Source organism: Poromitra crassiceps (genome assembly GCF_964638095.1).
Source record: "Poromitra crassiceps genome assembly, chromosome: 4".
NCBI lineage: Eukaryota > Metazoa > Chordata > Actinopteri > Beryciformes > Melamphaidae > Poromitra > Poromitra crassiceps.
The window spans coordinates 32,689,117-32,705,803 of record NC_139626.1 but is presented as its reverse complement, the minus strand read 5'-3'; the positions used below and the strand labels follow the sequence as shown (position 1 = coordinate 32,705,803).

The 16,687-nt window shown below is 41.6% G+C and overlaps 2 protein-coding genes across 2 annotated transcripts; one reads left to right on the top strand and one right to left on the bottom strand.

The window, feature by feature from the left end:
- Positions 1 to 2,031: 2,031 nt before the first annotated feature.
- On the bottom strand, positions 2,032 to 5,297 carry lrit1b (leucine-rich repeat, immunoglobulin-like and transmembrane domains 1b; the record flags this gene model as incomplete). The annotated part of the gene is made up of 4 exons (XM_083634532.1): positions 2,032 to 3,098; positions 3,241 to 3,546; positions 3,924 to 4,387; positions 5,176 to 5,297. The coding sequence occupies 4 exons, from the start codon at positions 5,295 to 5,297 to the stop codon at positions 2,032 to 2,034; spliced, it is 1,959 nt and encodes a 652-aa protein (XP_083490658.1).
- A 5,088-nt stretch (positions 5,298 to 10,385) lies between these two features.
- rgrb (retinal G protein coupled receptor b) lies at positions 10,386 to 15,640 on the top strand. Its single transcript, XM_083636084.1, has 7 exons — positions 10,386 to 10,656; positions 11,209 to 11,365; positions 12,050 to 12,171; positions 12,804 to 12,957; positions 13,380 to 13,497; positions 14,915 to 15,028; positions 15,132 to 15,640. The coding sequence occupies exons 1-7, from the start codon at positions 10,581 to 10,583 to the stop codon at positions 15,270 to 15,272; spliced, it is 882 nt and encodes a 293-aa protein (XP_083492210.1). The 5' UTR covers positions 10,386 to 10,580; the 3' UTR covers positions 15,273 to 15,640.
- The last annotated feature ends 1,047 nt before the right edge of the window (positions 15,641 to 16,687 follow it).

Below are 16,687 nucleotides of genomic sequence, written 5' to 3'. Positions count from 1 at the left end.
AGGTAACCTGTAGTGGAATAGATCTTAATAACACTAGAGGCACATAACTTAGTATCGCAATATCATTATGATATAAGTTTTGAGTATTCATTGATTGGTCATTGTTTATAGTTAGTTTGCACTGCACTGTATATAGTGCAGACATTTACCAAATAGGCTATTTATAAATGCTTTTTCTGGTTTATTTTAGTCTACTTAGATACTACTGTATAGTCTCATTAGTTTGGCGCAAAGGACTGAACAGTGAATGCCAGGAAGTTTAGTTAAATATTTGTAAGTGGATTTATCCTTCATTGAAAAGGATGTGCCTGACATGATGGGAATTGTCCTGATCCTGTGGAAAAAAACCATCTGCTGCTCCAAGCAGGTTCAAACAAATGTTAGGCAGTTCAGATGTGTAGTCTCTCAAGCCAGCCTCTATGATTTCTCCCACAATCTTCGAATACTCCCGAGACAGGGTAGGCACAACTAGAGTTCAGATGTATCACCACAAGAAAAATAAAAAATAAAATCGTTCTGTAAATTCTGTACATTCTGCATACTTACAATGTTTGCATTCGGATGCTACTTTTTAAAACCTATTTCAAGCATGTTTTTCGCAGGTCTTCTGATATTGATTTATTTAAAAAATGTTTTGAGAAGTTAAATGACCTATTTTATGCTATTTGTAGCTGTTTAAAACATGCCTCATAGGTCTTTAAAACAAGGTAATGAATTCTGTCGCGCCCAAAAATTTTCAAAACGAGCCTCTGTGTGACTTCTCTCTCCACTCCGTCTCCCCCCTTCATTAGCTATGTTTTGAGGGGGTGGGACCTCTGATAAGATGATCTGTTGGGCTAGGGCAGTTGATTCCTTTCTGGACATTATTCCATTCTATGCAGCTATGCTACAGACAACAAGGTTTGGTCTTCCGCATTCAGTTGGCGGGTTCCAAGCGGTCAAATGTGATGTCAGTTACAGAAGTCAAAGCGGCTCGTTTTGGAGGCTTTTCTTCCTTACATGGGGGTGTGGATTTTGAGACGTCCATGATGTTTATAAAGTCCTTTATAATCAAAGAGCCAAAGGAAATTTGACCTTTAAGAAAAAGCCTGTAAACATGTATTGATATAAAAAATATTTATTTTCATACATTCACACATACACATACCATAAATATACACATTGTAAAATATACTGTATTTTAAGAATTGAGCCCAACGGTAAACCTGGCACATTATAGACTGATGCAAAATAGGCTAGCAATTACTGCTTCATCGTTTCTACAAATACACCATTTTATTAAGTAAAGATTTAAACGGAACGCTGAGGTGACGTCTCAGAAGGGCTCCTCCTTCCTAAAATGGACAGTTCAGACAGTTTAGGACAACATTTTAAAAAGTCCTGCTGCATAACATCCGCTTTAAAAGTGCATGACAAGTACAAAAATAAATTTGTACACATTAAAAACACTGCAGGGAAATCATACTACAGTGTTTATTTCCCTTTTTGAAGTTCATCACTTCAATGGTGGCCTGTTTTCCCACAAGGCTGTAAAATAATACATGTACCGTATGTCATTTCATACATCGGATGCTGAGAGAGTAGTCTCTCAAGCCAGACTGCCTCTTCTACATTCTGTGAATGCACATTAGACAGTCTGTAATTCACGGCCACAGAACATGGACAAAGGAAGTTGGGGGGGGACGCTTCACACCGGAGGAAGTTCGAACCGATGCAGGTGATTGGACAAATATGCCTTTAGGCGGTACATCCGGGACATCCCCCTATCATCGCTCATTATTTTCCCTGAGTTTCCCTTTTCCATTTTGACCAAGTTTTCCCAGCTCGACGTACAGACGTTTAGGCGGAAGCATTTGAAAATTGCGAGAGCCAACTGAGAGAGCTGTCAAAGTCCTTTGAAGACCTCTGAAGGAAGTCCTTTGAGTCTTTTTCATGACTTTAGTCTCTGAGCGCAGTGGTGTAGCTATTGACATCACAGGCCCTTAGAAAGCTCAAGTGCATCCTCTGACAGTTGAGGCATACGTTTAGGTATTAGCAGAAGTACTCGTTTGGTGGTCCCTCAGTCCTGGCCGTGGCCTCTGAGTCCACGCTAGACCTTGAGGAGAGAAGCCGGTTGGACTCATCGGGCGTTAGCCTCGTCAGGTACTCCCCCTCCACACCTTTAGCTTTGGTCCCAGGGGAAAGGGTCTCGAACGTGACATAGGAGTCTTGCATCTCTTTGGGCTGCCTCCCCAGCAGCTTCTGACAGTGCTTCTTTAGGGCCCCACAGCAGACGATCAGTGTCAGGGGGACAGCGATCACACACGCCACGGTGATCACCACCACGTTAATGAGCTTCTGGGTGCCACTGGCGCTGGCCGCCTCATCTGTTGAGAAGATTACACACTGCTCCTTTTTCGGGATCAGGCCTTTGACGCAAACGCAGGCGATGTACTTTGTCTTTGGCACCAGGCCGTCAATGGTGATCCGGTTCTTTCCTGCGCCTACGTTGATACGACGCATGTCTCTCTCGCCAAAGATGGCATATAGGACGCTGAATTCGGTGCTGTTAGTGGCCGTAGGGGCGCGCCAGTTCAGAGAGACAGTGTGGTCGGTGTCGCCCATCACCTTGACCGAACGCACGATCCTTTTCTCCGGTGCCTGCTGTAAGGACGAGGCATTGGCTGCTAAGTTGCTCAGAACATCCTTCTCCACCTCCATTGGCGCAGCTGTCTTGGATGCACTGGTTGGTCCTTCTGCAACGCTGTCAGAAATGCTGTAGCTCTCGATCTCATACTTCCCAGTGACGCCTTTGCCATTGAGGGGTTCGATGATGGGCTGGGCCGCCGTGGTGGATGGTGGAGGTACATATCTGGCAATAAGTTTCTCCTGGTATGCTGCCTTTCCAATGCCACCGGTGTTCTTCCCTCTGGGTCTGTTAGAAGCCGCGACTGTTTCCTCTGATCGAAAGGAGTCAGTAATGACCAAGGAGATGATGGCGTCTGCTGTCCCCACAAAGTTGGTTGCTTTGCAAACATATTTTCCAGAATCATGGTAGGCGACAGCAGGCACACTAAGAATCGACCAAATGATTCCCTCCTTTGAAATCTCTTGCTGAACTGCAAAAAGAGGAAAAAGTCCAGTGTTAAGTGACTAGATCCAAAAGGTCAAAGGCTTTAACCTACACAATGACCGAAATAGATATTACTCCTCTAATCGTAGGCAAACAAGCAGGTCTCGAATGACTTTAGGGGAACTCACCAGTGCCGTTCAACTTCTTGCCATCAGCACGGGTCCAGGTGAGCTCGGGGACGGGGACCCCGGCTGTCCCACAGCGCAGAAGGACATTGTTGCCCAAGGAGCTCCGGACGCGAGCCACGGCGGTGTGGACCCGAGGCCCCTGGCACCGCTGCACCTTGGCCTCGGTGAAGGGCATGCCCGACAAGCTATCCGGATCAGCGCACCTCAGCCTGGTGTCGATGAGTGCCACCGAGGAGGACGGGGACTTCTGGAACTGAACCAGGTCATACAGCCGGCAGTCGCACAGCCACGGGTTGTCATGGAGGCCTGCAGAAGAAAGCAAGTGTGACAACTGTGATGCATATTCACGCAGTAAATGGAAAGATACAAAAGAAATTAACTAAGAAACTGCATCTGAACTACTATTTAGTATAGCTACCCTCAATGCTTTCCTTCACGCATTCTCCACAAGGGACAACCAATGGTAACAAGTCATTTTAAGACCAAGGACTTAATGCTTCTAAATAAACTGAACTAGTTTGACAACTTGACACACTGGACAAAATAGCTATAATTAGACTAATCCGTAACACTATTTTACATGGTGACGGTGTCAGGAGGACACTGTACATTGCATAACACACAACTAGTAGTCATGCAAGGCAGCTTAAAAAGAATGGTTTCCAGTGTTCTCGTATCCTTACCGAGAATGAGTTTGGACAACTCCATGTCCTGGGAGTGTGGCTTCACACTCAGCCACATTGTGAGGACCTCGGCAGGAATAGTTCCCATATTGTTGCTTGATAGGTCCAGATAGGTGATATTCTTTATGTACATGGTCGCTTCACCAGGGATAGACAAGATCTTGTTGTTGTGTAAATCGAGAAGCCTCAGGTTAGGCATGTCAGTCAGAGAGCCCCAGGGGAACGAGGTGAGGGAGTTGCCATCTAGTCTCAGCTCATCCAAACTGTACAGACCCCGGAAACTGTCCACGTTCAACGAGTTGAGTGAATTGAAAGACATCCACAAGAACTCCAAGTTGTTGAGGTAGTGGAAGTTCTCGCTTGAAATCCTGGTGATTGCTGTCTTCTCAATGCGTAATTTTGATGTGTCAGTGGGGAAATTTGGAGGGATCACAGTGATCTCTGGATCATTGCAAAGCACACTCCTACAGGAGAAATTAAGAATATTGATCTACAATTAGATATGAATAGGAACCAGTATTATATATATATATATATATATATATATATATATATATATATATATATATATATATATATATATATATATTATATATATATATAATATACACACACACACACACACACACACACACACACACACACACACACACACACACACACAAACACACTCATTCACATTCTGCCTGTTTTGTGAAACACTGGTTTGAGGAAAAACAGTATGGGCTATAGGTCACTAATGAGCAAAGAAGATTAAAGACCAACTCCAAGTTAATCCTTGACCACTATATAGAGAGTGAGTGAAGAAAGCTGCAGTGCAACCCAGCAATGTTTTCAATCTGGGGTCCAGGAACCCAGGGGTCCTTGAGGGGGTAAATTCAACATTTAATTTACAAGGAGTTGAATGTAGAATGTAGAAGAATGACTATTTTGATCATAGTTTCACTGCCATTGATCCTACAGTACAACTCATTCATGGAATTCTGGACAAAATCATATCTAACAATAACAAATATTCTCAGGTTTGGGTCCAAGACAAAATATCTCATCAAATGGGGGTCCGTGGATCTAATGTAAAAAATGAGGGGTCCTTGATATGAAAAGGTTTCAGAATCACTGGTCTACACCACAAGAAATAACAAAATACATCTAGGTCTACTGACAATGAAATCTACGTTATCTAGCCTACTATTGTATATTACTGTCTAGTGTCTACTGTATTAGAATAATATTAGATTTGCTCATTTCTTACCTTGCTTTTGTCCCATCGCTTAATTTGTGGAAGAAGCAGCTACATTGTGCTGGACATGAACTGCTCAGCAGTGGGAAGCAGAGTAATGCCAAACAAAAACCCACAGCAAAATGTCCAATCATGTTTTCTCCTGCAAGCTACTGTACACTATCCACCTAAACTACAAATATAAACACAAGCTACTGTACACTATCCAACTAAACTACAAATATAAACACACGCTGCTGCTTGCTTTAACTGGACCTGGGATGCATGGTGTGTTGCAGGCTCAGAGCTCCATGCTGCTCTGACTGCCTGGTCTGAATCCACAGATAAAAAGGATAGGCAGGGATTAGTGAAGGGAAGGGACTAGGGTTATTTTCATTCACACGATTATTGCTTCCTCAAAGCTGATAGGCTGCGTAGTTTTATAGGGGAAACACTTTTCAATCGTTGATTGGATGGTTAATAACGGGCACAACATACAGCATGTTGTGTGTCATTGTATGTTAGGAACCAACCAAGACTGATTTTAGATGAGAAAATGTAAACGAAGAAACCTGAATTGTTCTGGTCAGGAGATGATGTTAAGTTGGAATGGTTATTCAGAGAGGAAGCTTTCATTGTGGCCAGTTTTATTGAGAGAGCATGGAAACTGAGAATGGAGACGTATTGTTGAAGTATTCTTATTATTTGAATGTATGACTTTGATTACCCTATTACTTATATGTTTTTGTTTTGTTTTGGCCTATCTGCTTCTTTGGATGAACTCAATGTAGGCTATATCTGTTTGTTTGCTTGGATGAACTTAAAGTCTATCTACAGCACTTTTTAGATGGAGCTCTAAATGCTGTTTTTTATATAAGTATAATGCTGCCCCAGTGGCTAGAAATACATTAAGCTGATTATATGGTTTGACAGTTGACAGTTGATTTGTTTATTTAGATGGGACAGTGCAAAATTAATCGACACAAAGAACATAATCAGAGTGTAAAAATTGCCGGATTTAGCACGAGACTCGAGCACGAGGCTCGAACACGTTGCACATGGCACGAGGCTAATTTCCATCCGTAGTCCCCAAAACAAACAGGACATACGTGGACATACCTACATACAATACAATACACACAAACAATACATACATACATACATACATATGCAGCCGGCAGTAATGGTTTCTAAATATACTCAGATTTGCAACATGAAACATGAAACATTATTACTGTTTTGAACGAGTAACAAGGCACACTTCAATATTATACAGGTACAATCCATTTGTTGAAAAAAGTACAGGGATTACAGTCCGAAACTACTCCAATACTGACGGCTGGGTTAAAAAAGAAAGAAAGGGAGGGGGGGGGGGGGTTAGGGCAGCGGGAGCTGATAGAGACGGTCGGACGTGGTGCGGGGGGTGGGGTTTAGGGGAGTGCATGCATGACCATGTGTGTTGGCCTATGAGTCCTTAGGGTCCATGAGTGTGTGTGTGTGTAGGTCTGAGCCTGTGGAGATGGCCTCGATCTATTCAGTCCAAAGTTCAGGTGTCAGATGTCAGGGCGGGGGGGTGGCTGGGGGGAGGGGTGGTGCGCAGTTGCAGACGAAATATCAGGGGAAATTGCTGCGTCCTTGGCAGGTCGGAAGAGGCCAGATTAGAATGGAAATGTTTTGGTTGCCTGAATTCCTTTCACGTCACACAGACCAGGGTCACACAGACCAAAAAGTCAACAACAGGTGTCAAGTCTCTGGATCCCAACTTAGTTCATTTCTTTTGCAGATCAGTGGAAATTTCCATGATTTAATCCAAGATATAATCCATTTTTCACAGTTCAAATTCACTGACCGCCCATCTCACTTTTCATGACGTCACAGCCTAGGGTCAATCGCTGTTGTCTTCCCGTACCCCGCGGCGAAAGATCCATCTGGGCAGAGGGTGGGGGTTCCCCGGACCTCGCATTCCTCAAAGTTGAGTTGATTTGCGTTGAGAGACCAGCTTAATAAATCCAGTAAATCCATATTTGTCATTTCGAAAAGACGAATGCAAGTTTGCTCCGGCTAGGGTGGTGTTGCAGGCAGAGGGAAAGGTGCAGGAGAGGAGGGGTGGAGAGAGCGAGCAGAAAAGCGTCCGTCTCCCTCAAGTGCTGAAGCGATGATCATGATTATATTATATTCATTTTATCCCTTTAGAAATATTTAATCTGTGTATTTTCTGGGTAGACTATACGTTTTGTAAGATGTTTTGTTCATCAGGACTTATTTGTTTCCCAAGGACATTTTCCTTTTCCTTTTTCCTCTCCGAAGAATAATAGGCCAAACATACATTTTGGAATACTGAATTGGACCCATCGGCCCAAATTGTACAGAAAGTAGCCTACAGTATGCCTACTGTATACACTCCCATGCAAAACTCTTCAGTTGTGATGTGTAAGAGTCACACAGATCCCCCCCCCCTCCCACACACACACACACACACACACACACACACACACACACACACACACACACACACACACACACACACACACACACACACACACACACACACACACAGAGTTGGTTTGTGTAAGCTGTTTTCTTGTCACAGCAGTGGCATGTCTTTAAGAATGACCACTGGATGGCAGAGGAGAGTGTAGCCACGGTAGTTTTGCTGCAGACAGAATAAGACTTGGAAAGCACTGAGTGATCCTACCCCCACCCGGCCCACATCATACGTCACTTTAAAGGACTGCAGCTTAAATGTGTGTGATTGTCTTTACTATATTGTTTTTGTCTTATATTGATGTGACTGCTGCATACTTGCAATGAGTCAAATTCCTTGTCTGTAATGATTAGGCTACTTACTGTCTTACATAATCTGATCATTATGTACCAAATTCAGACTCATGGTCTTTGCTTGTTATTTGTTTTGCCTTAATTACAGTATCCTATATTCATGACTTTTGATTTGCAACAAGGAAGACTCAGCTAAAGCCCACTTAAAAAGATCCTGAAAGAAACACAACTTGCACTTTGCAAATTGCTCATTGTCCCTTCTCTACAAGGGACATTAATTGATTATTTTGCATGCATATACAACTTACAGTTAGAATATGTATTATTTATTATCAAGTCATAATTTAGCATGTTGCAGAATAAGTCCATTGTGTCTGTGTGAGTGTGTGTGTGTGTGTGTGTGTGTGTGTGTGAGTGTGTGTGTGTGTGTGTGTGTGTGTGTGTGTGTGTGTGTGTGTGTGTGTGTGTGTGTGTGTGTGTGTGTGTGTGTGTGTGTGTGTGTGTGTGTGTGTGTGTGATTAAATGGTCAGCGTCTGGGGTAATTCACAGGTGCAGAAGTTTAAGGACATGGTTGTATGGAGGGATTTGAAATGGTTTAACCTCTGTGTCTGAAATTAAATTAATACATCTTTGTTCTATTTCTTTCAGGAGAGTTGTCTCATGCAGCACCTGGGAGAAGCCCCAAACATAATGTAGGCTATATTCATTATAATAATAATAATACATTCAACTTATATAGCACTTATTAGGGAGGGTTAAACAACCTGCCAGGTGCTAATATCACCAACTCGTTCCTGTGAGAGGAATGAGGATGGACATTGGACAGAAACTTGTTTCAAAAGTCAGTGTTGATCCTATTCTTTGGCATCTGGGTACCAATGCAATTTCAACAATGTGGCCTTTGTTTCATTGCAAAACCAGCAGATTATGATGGTGTATTAACTGTTTGCCAATACATAACGTGCAGCAGCTATGGTGGTAGCTAATGCATTTGCTGTGTTAAATAACCTCACAGTTATAGAAAACAATACAGCCCAGATAATTATCGTATAGTGTTTTTTCTAGACTATAAATTATGGATTTATTACATTCATTCTACTACTTTTACAAAGGATAAACATTCAGCTTGAAAAGTATCTCAAAAGACTAGACAACTGTAGCAATAGGCTTAAACAAATATTTTATACTTTAAAATTAGCCTACATTGTACAATAGTTTTCAACTGTCAAATGCTGTTGGGCCAAAAGTTCTTTCAATCAATTTGAGAACATGATTAAGTAATTGTATTGTTTACATTTTGATCAAGGATTGTGACCATGCCATTTGATGAACATAATAATGCAGAATTATTTCTGTACAAATACAAATATACAGTAAACAAAGTGTGTTACTGAGAATTAGCTTTTGCACCAGTTGAGGCAATCATTGCAATTAAAGGTCTTTGAATAGTTGTTTCAGACCCGACCTGATTCCAACATAGCCCTGGTAGATTAACAGATTCTTTAAATTAAACTTTTGCATTTGCACATTTATTTATAGCTAGATTTTCATGCAGTGCTGTCATACTGAAATGACTGAATTGAGTCAATCTAAACTCAAGACCCTGAACAGGATGCAATACTAAACAAGAACATTGCCCACAGCCTAAATAGTCCAGAGGTGGGCTCAGGCTGGGACAGTATCCAGAGGTGGGCTCAGGCTGGGACAGAGGTGTGCTCAGGCTGGGACAGAGGTGTGCTCAGGCTGGGACAGTATTGGCAGTTTGAGAGCAGGTATTACTGTATAAATCCATTGGGACACATCATTACTTCATAGTTAATGAGTTTGTGCTAATCTGTGTACAGATTAGTGCTGCATGCATTTGAAATGGTTCAGGCTCGTAGAGTGAGTGAGTGCCAAAGCTGCTGCCTTGTCTTTTTTTATGCTTGTGTGTTATTTTGGTCACAAATTTAAAGCAACTGGGCAAATGCAATAATGATGTTCTGCAATTTCAACAGACTCAGTGTTAATTGCTGACTATTTACATTGAATAAGCCTAGACACAGAGAGGTAGGCCTATGGTAGAGGTAGGCCCTATATATTTTGGCTAATTGTAAAGAATAATTATTTTTTGCTAGAAACCTACACTTGTGAAGACAACTCGCCTAGGTTTTTGTCCACTAGCTGTTGTAGGCCTACATCAATGTTATTATTATTATCTTGATCGGTTTTGTGGCTTATGGGCCATAGGCTACAGCAGCCTATATCTGGATTTCACAATAGGCCTACCAGTTGTAAAAAAGGAGGAAAAAAAGTGTTTTCCATGTTCTCACAGTTATTCACTATGCGTGGGATTTCCGCTAATCTACAAAACGCAGGGCTTGCTGATTAACCAGCAACTTGGCGTTTCCATGCGTGTAGAGATCAGAGGCTTGCGCAGCAAACACGCATATTTTATACGACCGCAAACTCCCAGAAACTTTGAGGGGAGCGTGAAGTTGTGTTTGCTTGTTATTAGGACATTCTTTGTGGGATTGCCATGGGGGGGTTTACTAAGATTACATGATGCGGTTTCACGTGAATGAGCCTTTATAAGGGGTCGACTCGGCGGCTGAAATATTTATGCTACAGAACAGCATCAGGACTTCTCTTTTAGTGGAGTTTATTCTGTGCATTTCAACATGGCAGCCTATACATTACCGGAGGGATTCACGGACTTCGATATGTTTACATTCGGCACCGCGCTTCTAGTCGGGGGTAAGTGGACCTGAGGATACAGGCGATGTTCAGTTCAGTTCAGTTGCGGGACATGCTGCTGGGATAAGGCCTAGGACAGCCTACTTAAAGGGGCATTTCACTCTAAACTAAAGGGTTTTGTTCATAGACTGTTGTGAAAATAAAACATCCATAATTTTTTGCCTTCACTTTAGTGTTTGGAATTCCATGTAAACCTTTAGGCTATTTAGTATTTTATGTAGTCCCTTCAAAAAACCACACCGCCTATCCAAGGTTTTTCTTTCTCACTTCAACATCCTTCTTTATATATTAATAGAATAGGCAGCAATAGCTAAAATATTTACATTTTGATTTTGAATGTGTAGTAGGCTATATGGAAGCTTCAAACACAGGCTTATGCCTGTTTTTTTGTTAGCAAACACATTGGGGTATGAAGTTCATTAAAAGATGTGCTGACTGATTCAGATTTTTATAGGTTTAGAGATTCAAACCAAACATAGGCTAATTATTCTGATAGGGATTAAAACATATTTGAAATGCTCATTTTGTTTGCTTTTGTCGATTGTCTTTCAGGTATGCTTGGATTCTTCCTCAATGCCATTACTATCCTGACTTTCCTCAGAGTGAAGGAGATGCGGACGCCCAGCAACTTCTTTGTGTTCAATCTCGCTTTGGCTGACATCAGCCTCAATATTAACGGACTAATAGCTGCATATGCTAGCTATCTCAGGTGTGAAACCATACTCACATATAGCTGCGTATGCTAGCTATCTCAGGTGTGAAACCATACTCACATATAGCTGCGTATGCTAGCTATCTCAGGTGTGAAACCATACTGACATTTAGCTGCGTATGCTAGCTATCTCAAGTGTGAAACCATACTGACATTTTGAATTGCAGCTTATTTCCCTTATACACACCTTTTTAAGGGTTGGAAAGTCTCGTGAAACCAAACGTGGGCAGCGGTGGCCCAATGGTTAGAGAAGTGAGCTTGTGACTGGAAGGTCGTCGGTTCAATCTCCGGGACCGGCAGGATAAATCTGGGTGGGGAAAGTGAAAAGGCAGCGCTTGCCCCTCCCTCATTACTACCACTGAGGTGCCCTTGAGCAAGGCCCTTAACCCCAACCGCTCCAGTGGAGCTGCTCAGTGGCCAACAGATCAGACTGTGGTTGTACTGGTCAGCTTCCAGGTATGAATGTCTGTGTGAATGTGAACAGGGCGCTCCTTAATCTGAATTGAAAGGTGACAGTCAACCTCATAAATCGTAATTGTGAGGTTGAATACATTAATTTGACGATGTAACTTTCCTGGTTTCTTCCTGCATACTCTTAATAGTCCCATTCATGTGATATTGGATACAGTGGGACACCTCTGCCAGTGGAATATGATGTATGTGTTTCTTTGTCTTCTCCAGATACTGGCCATTCGGTCAAGATGGATGTGCCTATCATGGATTTCAGGGAATGGTATCAGTCCTGGCTTCCATCAGTTTTCTGGCTGCCCTTGCCTGGGATAGATACCACCAGTACTGCACCAGTGAGTACAGTACAGTACAGTACAACATAACTCAACCAGAGGACCCACACAACTGTGTACAAATAGTAAAAGGGATACACATATGGAATTCCCTACCAACAAAAATAAAAATGCAAACTAATCTGAAAAGCTTTAATGAAAAGGTGAAACACTGGCTGAAGCAAAATCAAACCTGCGACCATTGATCACTGATGTAGTAGCATAATTCTACTGTAAAATTTTGTATGATCGTGTCACAATTTTTATGTTTGCACTTTGTTTAGATTATGTCTTTTATTAGAAAAGCCTACCCAGGGACAGGGATTGCAAATTAGCCTTGGCTAGATATCCTATATGCATCGCATATGTTTCATGTTACTGTAACTTGTTACAATGTTGTCTTGCATTGTCCCTGACAAATAAATGAATAATACTAATAATAATAAATACATCAAACTAGATCTGAATTAGAAATGACTAATGTCTAATATTCTGTGAAAGAAATGTATCAAAGTACTGATGGTAGGAAATGCATTGACTTTGATGCATGCATTTTGGATGTTTGAGATCCAGATCTTTTGTTGAAATAGTGATAGCTGGATGTCCATGGGCAGATGCAGGCATCTCAATCTCTCCTAAATGACATTGTGCAGGACAAAAGCTCTTCTGGAGCACCACTATGACTATGTGTGGCATCATCTGGGGTCTGTCCATCTTCTGGGCTGCTCTCCCTCTCACTGGATGGAGTGTGTATGACTTTGAGCCCATGAAGACGTGCTGCTGCTTGGACTACACCAAAGGAGACAGGTATATAGGATAGTAAATACAACCACGGCTCATCGCAAAAGCTTGATTCTGTGCGCAAATCTGAATGATATCTAACACTAATGGGCTGCATTATCGAGTGAAAAACTGTGGGAAAATCACACTGCAATTTCGCAAGAGTCAATTTTTTTTTTAAATCAGCAAGAAAGATGTTTTACAAGTTGCACGTTGGAGAAAATCATTCTTCGTGTTCAGAGTTGATCCAAACCATTAGCATCTCATTTTTCACACCGGGAATTGTATTTCTTTTTTTGTCAGATGTCCACATTATCAATTCATATAGCAATTGCCATTATTCAGATAGGAATTAGAATTGCTTTTCTGTCAGTCCTACTAAGCAGCAGCATGTTTAGCTGACATGCTATACCACAAACTCTTGTCCAATGCTCCCCTCTGTTCTATAGAGATTACATCACCTACATGCTGACTCTGGTGCTGCTCTACCTGCTCTTCCCGGCCTTCACCATGTTCTCATCCTACGATGCCATCAACAAACACTTCAAGAAGATTCATCACTACAGGGTAAATGCACCTCATGTTCATGTTGAGACCGAATGCCGCATTCCTACCCAAAGTAAATGTATTTCAGAGGATTTAAACGCATTGCTTTCGCCATCTTCAAATCCCATTTAAGTTACATAAGCTATTGCATAAACTCGAGGTTGTTAATCTATAATATGAGTAAACTAATCTGCACACAAAGGAGACCTTGACTGTGTGTATTCAGATGAAAAGATGGCTGCTTAAAATTCTTTGTTGGCAAATTGGTTGAAGAAATCAGTGTTGGGGGTAACACATTACAAAAGTAACGTATTACATGTAATAATTACTTTTAGCAGTAACTCAGTAATATTATACCAGTTACTTTGTCAAGTAACACAAGTTACAAATTGAGTTATTTTTTTTAAATCAAAACACACATTTAAAAAAGTTACAATCATTTCCTAAACAAATTGTGTGTTTTTATGCAAATAACCACTATAGACAATAACAAAGGAAAAGGATAACATTTAGAATTGTGGACGATTTACACTGACTTCAAGACGGTTGAAATTATTTTTCGGGATGGTTCCGGGGCGGCAATGACATTCTGCTACTGCTGTTATTTTGGTGAAAGTAATGTAATAGTAGTGTAATAAGTAAGGAGTTACTCTACACAGACAGTAATATTGTAAAGTAACATTACTTTCAAATGAAAGTAACTAGTAGTATGTAGTAGTATATTACATTTAGAAAATAACTTGCCCAACACCGGAAGCCATCACTGCCTGAAGCAATACTCTACTATTGGCAGAGGAATCAAGAGTTTCTATTTAACACAGTTAAAACTTGTCACTGACAAATCGTATCACTTATTAACACCATAATGTTATAATGTGTAGATATCTGCTACAGCTCCTGTGTGAATCTTTGCATCATGTTAACTCTGAGATTCCACCATACAATTTAATTAATAATTAGATATTGGAATAAAGAACAATTCTACTACAAAGTGAGAAATAGTACTGGTAACAGGTTTAATGCTTGGCTAGCCCCGGGCGCTGCACTGTGGCTGCCCACTGCTCCTAGTTCTAGGAAGGTTCCTAGTAGAGGATGGGTCAAATGCAGAGGATGAATTTCCCCATGGGGATAAATAAAGGATAACTTCACTTAACTTAGCAGTCACATAATCAGGATTGATTTGAGGCATTTCACCCTTCAGTATTTCATTTTGCCCTCTTCAGTCCCTGTAGGAATGTTTCTCACTTACATTTGTAGCACATGCTTAACCAAGTACAGTGTAGCCCATTTGGGGCAGAATTTAAATGTTGATCATCTTATTTCTAATTGGTTCTAAATAAAGTTGTATTATATTTCTATAGTATGCAGTGTATCATGTATATTCTGTCCATCATGTGTAACACCTGCATTGCTACTCACACAATGAACTGTGTTCCAGTTTAACACCAACTTGCCTTTGAGGGTGCTGCTGATGTGCTGGGGCCCCTACATCCTCATGTGCATCTACGCCTGCTTTGAGAATGTCACCGTCATCTCTCCCAAACTGAGAATGGTGAGAGCTTCTTCCCTTTCACGTCTTCATCAAGTCAACAAGGAGATTATTTGTAATGGAAAAGAAAAAAAGCGGCGTATGGAAAACTTGTTTCTGCCCACAGGTGCTTCCGGTTCTTGCCAAGACAAACCCCTTCTTCAATGCTCTGCTCTACTCGTTTGGAAACGAGTTCTACCGAGGCGGAGTGTGGCACTTCCTCACCGGACAGAAGATTGTCGACCCAGTTATTAAGAAGTCCAGATAAAAGGAAGCCCTTATTATGTTCTGGCCAAAATCCCAAATCATGCCGCGCTCTCACAGTAGGTTCCGCATTGAAAGAAGACTTTTGGTACGGTGTTGTGAGGTGAATGTCATTCAGCCATGTAGGAAAAGCAGTGGGTTATTGCTGGTGACTGTAGGCTACATCTCTGGACAATCTCTAACCATGTTTGGAGCTGCTGGATGTGTGTAAATCTACACAATGCATTACAGGTTATTTATACATTGTCAATGGTTGGATAAACTATTACTTACTCAAGGTATGTCGCGTAAGAACAATTCATGTAAGCTTCCTATAGCAATGTGTCTTTAACCTGCGCTGCTTCTCCTCTGCCTGTGTTTAACCAGCTTACAATAAATACATACCATTGTTTGATTTGCTCCGACTATTCTGAAATGCCCAATAACCACACTGCTGCTCAAAGTAAGCAGTCTCATTATACAGTTGACAAGCTTCTTCTAGCCAGAGGATCCTTCATGACATGTTGTCTCAGGCATTTTTTAAACTGATTGTCTTTTTGCTAGGAAACGTTAGTGGTGATGTGTAGGGAGGAAGCGTTCACTGTGCTAAGACTGTATTACGCAAGCCAGCACGCATCTGACCCACCTCAAGGTGAAGTGAACCTCAGCACCTTTCCAGATCCTACTGTATTAGCATCAGCTCCACACATGGTGTTGTATCTTTCTAAATGTGAACCACGGGTAAAAGAGTCTCTGTTGTGACAGTTTGGGGCTAAGAATGGCAGACGCTGATAGTGTGACGTCTGAGCAGCTAAACATGTTGGACTCTTGAATTAAGGCACAGAGAGAGACAGCACTGTTCCAAGTCTGTCACAGAGAGAGAAAACACTGTTCCAAGTCTATGTCACAGAGAGAAAACACTGTTCCAAGTCTATGTCACAAAGAGAAAGCACTATTCCAAGTCTACTGTATGTCACAGAGAGAAAGCACTGTTCCAAGTCTATGTCACAGAGAGAAAGCACTGTTCCAAGTCTATGTCACAGAGAGAAAGCACTATTCCAAGTCTATGTCACAGAGAGAAAACACTATTCCAAGTCTACTGTATGTCACAGAGAGAAAGCACTGTTCCAAGTCTATGTCACAAAGAGAAAGCACTGTTCCAAGTCTGTCACAGAGAGAAAGCACTGTTCCAAGTCTATGTCACAAAGAGAAAGCACTGTTCCAAGTCTATGTCACAGAGAGAAAACACTGTTCCAAGTCTATGTCAGAGAGAGAGAAAGCACTGTTCCAAGTCTATGTCACAGAGAGAAAACACTGTTCCAAGTCTATGTCACAGAGAGAAAGCACTGTTCCAAGTCTATGTCACAGAGAGAAAACACTGTTCCAAATCTGTGTCACAGAGAGAAAACACTGTTCCAAGTCTATGTCACAGAGAGAAAG

Excerpts from the sequence above, each read along its gene's own strand:
- rgrb (XM_083636084.1), top strand. The coding sequence starts at position 10,581 with ATGGCAGCCTATACATTACCGGAGGGATTCACGGACTTCGATATGTTT. Across the intron at positions 11,366-12,049 it reads GCATATGCTAGCTATCTCAG|ATACTGGCCATTCGGTCAAG; the intron begins GTGTGAAACCAT and ends TGTCTTCTCCAG. Across the intron at positions 12,958-13,379 it reads GACTACACCAAAGGAGACAG|AGATTACATCACCTACATGC; the intron begins GTATATAGGATA and ends TCTGTTCTATAG.